We start from the raw sequence: 11,642 nt of genomic DNA on the forward strand, positions 1-11,642 counted from the left end.
TACTGGTAGGCTACTACTGATTTTTAGCGATTCTCTTCAGGTAAATTATGAAAACATTCGATGAAGATGTTGAGTCCCTCACTGCAGGAACAATAAGTAGTAGAGCCTTATTCTGGTCCAAAATATGATTTTAAAAAACAAACAGATTGAAGGTTATAAAAGCTGATGTCATGATACTTAAGGATATTGGTCTTCTGATGTGATTTAAAGTGTTGGCAATGGAGTAAATCAACTGCTGTTTTCTGTGAAGCAGAGCCCATGTTTAACACCTGCTCCAATCATCAGTCACACTGTTGGTCTATTCATGGGCTCCTGACTTTGTATTAAGTTGGGGTGCCCCATCTGGCAGGGGGGTCTGGGGGTCCTCCCCCTGAAAATGTTTACATTTTTAAAATAATTATGGGATATTGTGTGTAGATTGAGGGGGGGGGGGGGTGTTTTTAAGGCTGTAATGTAACAACATGTGGAAAAAGTCAAGGGGTCTGAATACATTGTGAAGGCTCTTGTACCTCTCAGCCCTGTGAACATCATGGTGACGTGTTACCTCTTTCCCCTTTACTAATTGATGTGTGAGGAGCTCTCAGCATGTCATTTACAGACTTATTAAATGTGTATGAAGGCTAAAAATATCTTCCTTCTCTCACCCTCCATCCTCCCTCTCTCCCTCATCTCTCCATCCTTCTTTCTCTATCCCCTCCCCCTCTCCGCCCTGCTCTTCCCCCTCCTCCTCCTTTCCCTTTCGTCTCCCCCTCCACTCTCTTCCCCCTCCTGCTCCTTTCCCTCTCTCTCCCCTCTTCCCCCTACCTCCCTTTCCTCTCACCATCTCTCATTTCCCTCCTCCCTCTCCTACCTCCTCTCTCTCCCTCTCCCTCTCTCTCTCTCTCTCTCCCCTACCGCCTCTCTCTCCCCTACCGCCACTCTCTCCCCTCCCCTCTCTCTCTCCCCTCCCATCCTCCTCTCTCTACTCCTCTCTCTCTCCCCTCTCCTACCTCCTCTCTCTCTCTCCCCTCCTCTCTCTCTCTCTACTCCCTTCTCTCTCCCCCTCCTCTCTCTCTCTCCCCTCCCCTCCTCCTCTCTCTACTCCTCTCTCTCTCCAGGCTGTACTGTATGACAGTATATGGTCTGTCCTCTCTGTGGAGGCTGTTCAGAGGGAAGAAATGGAATGTCCTCAGACAGAGAGTAGACTCCTGCTCTTATGACCTGGACCAGGTAGTCTCACACACCTATTACTCTCACACACCTATCATACACACACTAATTTGTGTATATTTGTTACAGTGAACTAACATGTGTATTTGTTACAGTGAACTAACATGTGGTGTTTTCTAGTTGTTCATCGGGACGTTACTCTTCACCATCCTGCTGTTCCTCCTGCCAACCACAGCTCTATACTACCTAGTGTTTACCCTGGTGAGAACACACACACACAGGCACTTTAATCCCCTCTCCATCCATGGGCGCTGTCCCTGGGCCTCTCCACGTGTGTCTGGGGCTGCTGGGAAAGGAACCAAACACATTCTCCTTCTAACCAATGAACAATAAAATGTATATTCTTTGACCCCTTACTGTCTCTGTCTGTCTGTCTCTCTCTGTCTAGCTCCGCCTTGTGGTAGTAATGTTCCAGGGAGTTCTCCACCTCAGTGTTGACTTCATCAACTCCTTCCCTCTGTTCGCCATGGGCCTCCGACTCTTCAGATCCTACAGACTGGCAGGTGGGAGGGACTGTCTCTGCCAACATGTCTAACTGTGTAGAATTGCAGGAAATGTACTTTAAAACTTTGAGGAAGTGACAGCATTTTAACTACTTTGCCGATATGAAACAATCATAAGGACAGTCAAAAATATCAGATTTCCAGTTTGTTACAAAACCAACTTTATTAAATGTTTTTAAAAATGTTCTGTACTGTGGTTTCTATATTAATTTTATTTAACCAGGTTAGTCTCTATTTTTTAAGAGAGACCTGGTTGAATGAGGGAGGAGACGGTGCTGGGCTGTGATGTTCTGTGTTTGACTGAGATGTGTGTGTTCTCTACAGAGGGGGTGAAGTTCAGAGTGCTCTGTGAGGAGCCAGGAACACCTCTACACCTCATGATGGATGTAAGACATCTCTCACTCTCTTCTCTCTCTTCCTCTTCTCTTTCTCTGTATCTTTCTCTCTCTCTTTCCCCTCTTTGTTTATTTCTCTTCTCTCTTCTTTCGCTCTTGTCTCTTTCTCACTTCTCTCTCTTTCATTTAATTTTTCACAACATAAATCCTGTCTTCCTTTTCGTTCTGTCTTTTAGTTTATTTAATCATTTAAAACTAGTTCCACACAAAATGATGCACTTGATTAAGAATACTTGAGGACACACAAAAAAGGTATACAACTTATTTCAATTGTGATCCTCTTTGATGACAGCGTTTGGCTGGGAAAATAAACCACAACAACACAGATACCCTACACACAGTCAGTTTAGGTTATGTATTCCTGTAAAACCACACAGACATACCCTACACACAGCCAGTTTAGGTTATTTATTCCTGTAAAACCACACAGACATACCCTACACACAGTCAGTTTAGGGTATGTATTCCTGTAAAACCACACAGACATTCCCTACACACAGTCAGTTTAGGTTATGTATTCCTGTAAAACCACACAGACATACCCTACACACAGTCAGTTTAGGTTATGTATTCCTGTAAAACCACAACAACACAGACATACCCTACACACAGTCAGTTTAGGTTATTTATTCCTGTAAAACCACACAGACATACCCTACACACAGTCAGTTTAGGTTATTTATTCCTGTAAAACCACACAGACATACCCTACACACAGTCAGTTTAGGTTATGTATTCCTGTAAAACCACAACAACACAGACATACCCTACACACAGTCAGTTTAGGTTATTTATTCCTGTAAAACCACACAGACATACCCTACACACAGTCAGTTTAGGTTATGTATTCCTGTAAAACAACACAGACATACCCTACACACAGTCAGTTTAGGTTATGTATTCCTGTAAAACCACACAGACATACCCTACACACAGTCAGTTTAGGTTATTTATTCCTGTAAAACCACACAGACATACCCTACACACAGTCAGTTTAGGTTATTTATTCCTGTAAAACCACACAGACATACCCTACACACAGTCAGTTTAGGTTATTTATTCCTGTAAAACCACACAGACATACCCTACACACAGTCAGTTTAGGTTATTTATTCCTGTAAAACCACAACAACACAGACATACCCTACACACAGTCAGTTTAGGTTATGTATTCCTGTAAAACCACACAGACATACCCTACACACAGTCAGTTTAGGTTATTTATTCCTGTAAAACCACACAGACATACCCTACACACAGTCAGTTTAGGTTATTTATTCCTGTAAAACCACAACAACACAGACATACCCTACACACAGTCAGTTTAGGTTATTTATTCCTGTAAAACCACACAGACATACCCTACACACAGTCAGTTTAGGTTATTTATTCCTGTAAAACCACACAGACATACCCTACACACAGTCAGTTTAGGTTATTTATTCCTGTAAAACCACACAGACATACCCTACACACAGTCAGTTTAGGTTATGTATTCCTGTAAAACCACACAGACATACCCTACACACAGTCAGTTTAGGTTATTTATTCCTGTAAAACCACACAGACATTCCCTACACACAGTCAGTTTAGGTTATTTATTCCTGTAAAACCACAACCACACAGACATACCCTACACACAGTCAGTTTAGGTTATTTATTCCTGTAAAACCACACAGACATACCCTACACACAGTCAGTTTAGGTTATTTATTCCTGTAAAACCACAACAACACAGACATACCCTACACACAGTCAGTTTAGGTTATTTATTCCTGTAAAACCACACAGACATACCCTACACACAGTCAGTTTAGGTTATTTATTCCTGTAAAACCACACAGACATACCCTACACACAGTCAGTTTAGGTTATTTATTCCTGTAAAACCACACAGACATACCCTACACACAGTCAGTTTAGGTTATGTATTCCTGTAAAACCACACAGACATACCCTACACACAGTCAGTTTAGGTTATTTATTCCTGTAAAACCACACAGACATACCCTACACACAGTCAGTTTAGGTTATTTATTCCTGTAAAACCACACAGACATACCCTACACACAGTCAGTTTAGGTTATGTATTCCTGTAAAACCACAACAACACAGACATACCCTACACACAGTCAGTTTAGGTTATGTATTCCTGTAAAACAACACAGACATACCCTACACACAGTCAGTTTAGGTTATGTATTCCTGTAAAACCACACAGACATACCCTACACACAGTCAGTTTAGGTTATTTATTCCTGTAAAACCACACAGACATACCCTACACACAGTCAGTTTAGGTTATTTATTCCTGTAAAACCACACAGACATACCCTACACACAGTCAGTTTAGGTTATTTATTCCTGTAAAACCACACAGACATACCCTACACACAGTCAGTTTAGGTTATTTATTCCTGTAAAACCACACAGACATACCCTACACACAGTCAGTTTAGGTTATGTATTCCTGTAAAACCACACAGACATACCCTACACACAGTCAGTTTAGGTTATGTATTCCTGTAAAACCACAACAACACAGACATACCCTACACACAGTCAGTTTAGGGTATGTATTCCTGTAAAACCACAACAACACAGACATACCCTACACACAGTCAGTTTAGGTTATGTATTCCTGTAAAACCACAACCACACAGACATACCCTACACACAGTCAGTTTAGGGTATGTATTCCTGTAAAACCACAACAACACAGACATACCCTACACACAGTCAGTTTAGGTTATTTATTCCTGTAAAACCACACAGACATACCCTACACACAGTCAGTTTAGGTTATGTATTCCTGTAAAACCACACAGACATACCCTACACACAGTCAGTTTAGGTTATGTATTCCTGTAAAACCACACAGACATACCCTACACACAGTCAGTTTAGGTTATGTATTCCTGTAAAACCACACAGACATACCCTACACACAGTCAGTTTAGGTTATTTATTCCTGTAAAACCACACAGACATACCCTACACACAGTCAGTTTAGGTTATTTATTCCTGTAAAACCACAACAACACAGACATACCCTACACACAGTCAGTTTAGGGTATGTATTCCTGTAAAACCACACAGACATACCCTACACACAGTCAGTTTAGGGTATGTATTCCTGTAAAACCACACAGACATACCCTACACACAGTCAGTTTAGGTTATGTATTCCTGTAAAACCACAACAACACAGACATACCCTACACATGTGTCATTCACAGTTTTTCTCCTAGATAAACCTAGACATGTTTATGTCTCCCCCCTCCCTCCCTCCGTCTCTCTCTCAGATTAACCCTCTGAAGGTGAGCAGTGTGGTTCAGACCTACAGGACCCCCACCTACAGCTGCTACCCTAAAGACTCATGGCTGGCCCTCTGCAAGAAGCTGTTCCTGGGAGAACTCATCTACCCCTGGAGACACAAGACTACCAAGATAGACTAGGACCAGGGGACCGGGGGGGGGGGGCTGTTTCTGGGAGAACTCATCTACCCCTGGAGACACAAGACTACCAAGATAGACTAGGACCGGGGGGGGGGGGGGGGGGGGGGGGCTGTTTCTGGGAGAACTCATCTACCCCTGGAGACACAAGACTACCAAGATAGACTAGGACCAGGGGACCGGGGGGGGGGGCTGTTTCTGGGAGAACTCATCTACCCCTGGAGACACCACCAAGATCTAACTGAGACCAGGGGAGAGACCGAGAATAGAGAAGGGGGAGGGATAGGGGGAGAGACAGAATAGAGAAGGGGGAGGGATAGGGGGAGAGACAGAATAGAGAAGGGGGAGGGATAGGGGGAGAGACAGAATAGAGAAGGGGGAGGGATAGGGGGGGAGAGAATAGAGAAGGGGGAGGGATAGGGGGGGAGAGAATAGAGAAGGGGGAGGGATAGGGGGGAGAGATAGAATAGAGAAGGGGGAGGGATAGCGGGGGGGGAGAATAGAGAAGAGGGAGGGATAAGGGGGGGAGAGAATAGAGAAGGGGGAGGGATAGGGGGGAGAGATAGAATAGAGAAGGGGGAGGGATGGGGGAGAGACAGAATAGAGAAGGGGGAGGGATAGCGGGGGGGGAGAATAGAGAAGGGGGAGGGATAGGGGGGGAGAGATAGAATAGAGAAGGGGGAGGGATAGGGGAGAGACAGAATAGAGAAGGGGGAGGGATAGGGGGGGAGAGAATAGAGAAGGGGGAGGGATAGGGGGGAGAGATAGAATAGAGAAGGGGGAGGGATGGGGGAGAGACAGAATAGAGAAGGGGGAGGGATAGCGGGGGGGGGAGAATAGAGAAGGGGGAGGAATAGGGGGGAGACAGAATAGAGAAGGGGGAGGGATAGGGGGAGAGACCGAGAATAGAGAAGGGGGAGGGATAGGGGGGAGACAGAATAGAGAAGGGGGAGGGATAGGGGGGAGACAGAATAGAGAAGGGGGAGGGATAGGGGGGGAGACAGAATAGAGAAGGGGGAGGGATAGGGGGGAGAGACAGAATAGAGAAGGGGGAGGGATAAGGGAACACCAAGGTTGATGAGTGGAGGGGGAGGGGTGGTGGGAGAGAATGTTAGTGTGAGAATGTTGGTGTTGCTGATGAGAGCTTGTAAAGGAGGTGTGTGTGTCTCCTTTTAAATCAGGTATTTAGGGCTGCTGGCACCCTATTCCCTTCATAGTGCACTACTTTTGACCAGAGCTCTATGGGGCCCTGGTCAAAAGTAGTGCACTATGTAGGGAATAGGGTGCCATTTGATGCTGTCTAAAGCATCTACTGAACTAATTACTCCTAGTCTTATTTAATTCCAGACGTATTTTATATTATAAGATTAAAATAGAACATTCACATTTTAGGATGAATTTATTGTTTATACATTCCGACTAATGTGTAACGAGATTATGATTATTACAACATTTGTCAATCAATTTATTTTCATTGAAAACATTCCGTATTTATTCTTAGTTTAATATTCTAGGTCATTTTTTACTCTGGTAATGTGCCATTTCCCCCCTAAGAACCTGCGAACCCCAAACCTACAGTACAGTATCTAACTGCCAGAGAAGTACTAGAGTATAGAGGTACTGTATTCAGTACAGTATCTAACTGCCAGAGAAGTACTAGAGTATAGAGGTACTGTATTTATTTAACCTTTTTATTTAGCATTACGTTTGAAAGATTCCCCTAACTTTCCCCAAATTCCCAGGTTTTCCTTCAGAAATCCTGGTTAGAATATTCCCTGAATCTGGAAGGAAGAAACAGGGAATCCTCCATCTGAAATTCTGAAATACAAAAGGACTTTCTCAACTTTATTGAGAGCCTTTATTTTTTAACAATAACAACCTGGTATTATCCTGTTTTATCTTCTTAGAACCTATTTTTTTTTAAATCTCCTTTAATTTCATAGACTGATTTTTTGTTGTTTGTGCCATAATGGAAGAAATAAGAAAACAATTGATTCTAAATCAGGACCGTAGTTTGTCATATAGTCATGTTTGCTTGCATTTGATTTGTGTTGAGTGTTGACTACTACTGAAGGTGCTGAATGTCCAGGGATGTGTCTCAAATGGAACGCTATAGACTAAGTAGTGCACTACTTTTTGACTAGGGCTATGTGGGACGTATCCCCAATGTCCCTTTCATAATAATAAAGGCCCAGTTGATTTGAATGTGGTTTGAAAATGAGTAGCCTCATTGTTTTCCAGTTTATCTATCTATATATATATATATGAGAGAGAGAGAGAGAGGTTTATACACTGCTCAAAAAAATAAAGGGAACACTAAAATAACACATCCTACATCTGAATGATTGAAATATTCTTATTAAATACTTTTGTCTTTACATAGTTGAATGTGCTGACAACAAAATCAAACACAAATTATCAATGGAAATCAAATTTATCAACCCATGGAGGTCTGGATTTGGAGTCACACTCTAAATTAAAGTGGGAAACCACACTACAGGCTGATCCAACTTTGATGTAATGTCCTTAAAACAAGTCAAAATGAGGCTCAGTAGTGTGTGTGGCCTCCACGTGTCTGTATGACCTCCCTACAACGCCTGGGCATGCTCCTGATGAGGTGGCGGATGGTCTCCTGAGGGATCTCCTCCCAGACCTGGACTAAAGCATCCGCCAACTCCTGGACAGTCTGTGGTGCAAGGTAGCGTTGGTGGATGGAGCGAGACATGACGTCCCAGATGTGCTCAATTGGATTCAGGTCTGGGGAACGGGCGGGCCAGTCCATAGCATCAATGCCTTCCTCTTGCAGGAACTGCTGACACACTCCAGCCACATGAGGTCTAGCATTAGGAGGAACCCAGGGCCAACCGCACCAGCATATGGTCTCACAAGGGGTCTGAGGATCTCATCTCGGTACCTAATGGCAGTCAGGCTACCTCTGGCGAGCACATGGAGGGCTGTGCGGCCCCCAAAAGAAATGCCACCCCACACCATGACTGACCCACCGCCAAACCGGTCATGCTGGAGGATGTTGCAGGCAGCAGAACATTCTCCACGGCGTCTCCAGACTCTGTCACGTCTGTCACGTGCTCAGTGTGATCCTGCTTTCATCTGTGAAGAGCACAGGACGCCAGTGGCGAATTTGCCAATCTTGGTGTTCTCTGGCAAATGCCAAACGTCCTGCACGGTGTTGGGCTGTAAGCACAACCCCCACCTGTGGACGTCGGGCCCTCATACCACCCTCATGGAGTCTGTTTCTGACCGTTTGAGCAGACACATGCACATTTGTGGCCTGCTGGAGGTCATTTTGCAGGGCTCTGGCAGTGCTCCTCCTTGCACAAAGGTGGAGGTAGCAGTCCTGCTGCTGGGTTGTTGCCCTCCTACGGCCTCCTCCACGTCTCCTGATGTACTGGACTGTCTCCTGGTAGCGCCTCCATGCTCTGGACACTACGTTGACAGACACAGCAAACCTTCTTGCCACAGCTCGCATTGATGTGCCATCCTGGATGAGCTGCACTACCTGAGCCACTTGTGTGGGTTGTAGACTCCGTCTCATGCTACCACTAGAGTGAAAGCACCGCCAGCATTCAAAAGTGACCAAAACATCAGCCAGGAAGCATAGGAACTGAGAAGTGGTCTGTGGTTACCACCTGCAGAACCACTCCTTTATTGGGGGTGTCTTGCTAATTGCTATGGATTGGACACACACTCACACAACACCACAACCACACTACACTCCACCTTCTATTCCTTTGGGATCCCTCATAGTCAAGTATGATTCCCCTCCACAGTTCCTGGAGGGTTCCAGTCAGTGTGTGAGGATATTTATATGGCGTGCCTGTTACACACCAGGATCTGCACAGGGGCTAGTCAGGGACAGAACCTGGCTCCAATGGCAAGGCAGGGATCTAGAGGATTGGGAGGCCTGTCCAGAAGCAGCATACCAGAGCCCTGTTGGCCACACAAACACAACAGACACACAGATTCAGATTGATGATGGATAATCCAGGGTTTATATATATTATCTGAGATTCAGATTGATGATGGATAATCCAGGGTTTACATATATTATCTGCATCATTGTGATGATGATTGGTATAATCCATTAGTAAAGTATATTGCGTTATCAGGCTAAAGCAGATTATTCCAATGGGAGTTATCGACCAAGTGCTTGGTTCATACAATATTGTTCCCATAGATTGTGTATCTGTCAGTGGTGTTTGTGTGAAATAGCTGTGTGTGCGTTTGCCTCGTGGTTGTGTGAGTACATGCACATCATGGTGTCATAGTGTGTGTTTTATAGGTGTGTGTCTGGAGTCCTGACCAGGTGTGTGTTTTATAGGTGTGTGTAACTCCAATGAGCTTATCCTCTGCAGCAGAGGTAACCTTGGCTCTTCCTTTCCTCATGAGAGACAGTTTCAGCACTTTAAGGTTTTTACGACTGCACTTTTTCCTGCATTGACTGACCTTCATGTCTTAATGAAATGAGAGCCTGTCATTTCTCTTTGCTTATTTGAGCTGTTCTTGCCATAATATGGACTTGGTCTTTCACCAAATAGGTCTATCTCCTGTATACCAACCCTTCCTTGTCACAACACAACTGATTGGCTCAAACGCATTAAGAAGGAAAGAAATTACACAAATGAACTTTTAACAAGGATTTATTTAACACTTTGTTGGTTACTACATGATTCCGTATGTGTTATTTCATAGTTTTGATGTCTTCACTATTATTCTACAATGTAGAAAACAGCAAAAAAGAAAAATAGAATACTAGTAAACATTAAATAAAAACCCTTGAATGAGTAGGTGTTCTAAACCTTCTGACTGGTACTGTATATATATATATATTTGTGTGTATATATACAATATGTATTAACAACAAATCTAACACAATATAAAAACATATCTTATAAAACAGTATAACAAATTATTTTGATGTGGCAGATAGCCTAGTGGTTAGAGCATTGGGCCAGTAACCGAAAGGTTGCTGGATCGAATCCCCGAGCTGACAAGGTAAAAATCTGTAGTTCTGCCCCTGAACAAGGCAGTTAACCCACTGTTCCCCGGTAGGCTGAAATCAGAATTGAGCTGCCTGTGTAAACGCAGCCTACAAGCTTCAATATGAGGTCCTAAACCTAGTATGAAAGTGCATCCTTGTAGATATGTGCCTTGGGGAAAGTTGAGCCAATGGCAAGTTGAGCAAATTGCATTTTGTCTTCCCAGGGTAATGCAAAGCAGGTGGGATATGACCGGGCCTGGCCTGTGTTAAAATAAAGCTTAAAATTAAATATATACAAATAAATAATAATGCTTGTGTTTGGGTAATACATCTATCTATACATGGTTTTAAAAAGGTAGCGGTAATATTGAATTCAGTACAGAACTTTGTAGGCAGCTTAATTTACCCTGTCAAGAGACTACTTTTCTTGGACAAGCTATGTTTTTAAAATTGTAATGTTTACCAGAATTCTGTTTATTTCCAAGGATACACAATATCCTGAAATATATATCTAAAAAAATATTTGCCGGCGATACGGAAGCCTATATCGGTCCGCTAATACATGACTAGTATATATATATATATATTATTATTATTATTATTATTGTTATTTTTCAGAGGATGCTGCAGCACCCTCAGCACCACTACTTACCTCGGCTATGTGTGTGTGTGATTAATTCAATCAGTCATTCATTCATTCGAGTATCTATATATGGGAGGGGAGAGAGGTAATGAGTCATGATTTTCAAACAGGTTTGACACACATTCACACCCTCTGTCAACTGACAGTATCCCACACAAACGTGTTTGTTAAGGTTACTTCCGTGTCCTTTGTTTCAACATTTATGACGTTACTAGTATTACTACATTTCCCCATTGTTTTTTATTCCGTTTTTGTTAGAGCCAGTGCTTTAATCCATTCTATCATCTGATTAGCATTGAAGGCATTCGATTAATCAATCTGTCCGGGACGCCCGATAAGACGTGTTTTGCACCGGGTGAAAGTTGATTGCATTCGTTTTAGAACCGGGCTGCCCCCCAGGCGTGAGCCAGGTACCCCATTCAAAGCCCATGGCGAAAT

The 11,642-nt window shown here is 43.4% G+C and overlaps 1 protein-coding gene and 1 long non-coding RNA gene across 6 annotated transcripts in view; both read left to right on the top strand.

Moving 5' to 3' along the window:
* The window catches only part of LOC110494405 (phosphatidylinositol glycan anchor biosynthesis, class Q), a 33,249-nt gene extending 27,656 nt beyond the window's left edge, over positions 1 to 5,593 (top strand). For 4 of the 5 annotated variants that reach the window (XM_036939377.1, XM_036939374.1, XM_036939376.1 and 1 more), the window contains exons 10-14: positions 1,098 to 1,209; positions 1,330 to 1,410; positions 1,598 to 1,712; positions 2,037 to 2,098; positions 5,413 to 5,593. In XM_036939377.1, coding sequence (XP_036795272.1) covers positions 1,098 to 1,209; positions 1,330 to 1,410; positions 1,598 to 1,712; positions 2,037 to 2,098; positions 5,413 to 5,565 — 523 coding nt within the window. In that variant the 3' untranslated portion in view covers positions 5,566 to 5,593. The remainder of the gene's footprint in view (positions 1 to 1,097; positions 1,210 to 1,329; positions 1,411 to 1,597; positions 1,713 to 2,036; positions 2,099 to 5,412) is intronic. The other variant, XM_036939378.1, reaches the window with a different exon arrangement.
* Positions 5,594 to 6,611: 1,018 nt separating this feature from the next.
* LOC110494408 lies at positions 6,612 to 7,772 on the top strand. The gene is made up of 2 exons (XR_005035251.1): positions 6,612 to 7,171; positions 7,223 to 7,772. It is a non-coding gene; the product is annotated as an uncharacterized LOC110494408 (long non-coding RNA).
* The last annotated feature ends 3,870 nt before the right edge of the window (positions 7,773 to 11,642 follow it).

This window comes from Oncorhynchus mykiss, chromosome 12 (assembly GCF_013265735.2).
Source record: "Oncorhynchus mykiss isolate Arlee chromosome 12, USDA_OmykA_1.1, whole genome shotgun sequence".
Lineage (NCBI taxonomy): Eukaryota > Metazoa > Chordata > Actinopteri > Salmoniformes > Salmonidae > Oncorhynchus > Oncorhynchus mykiss.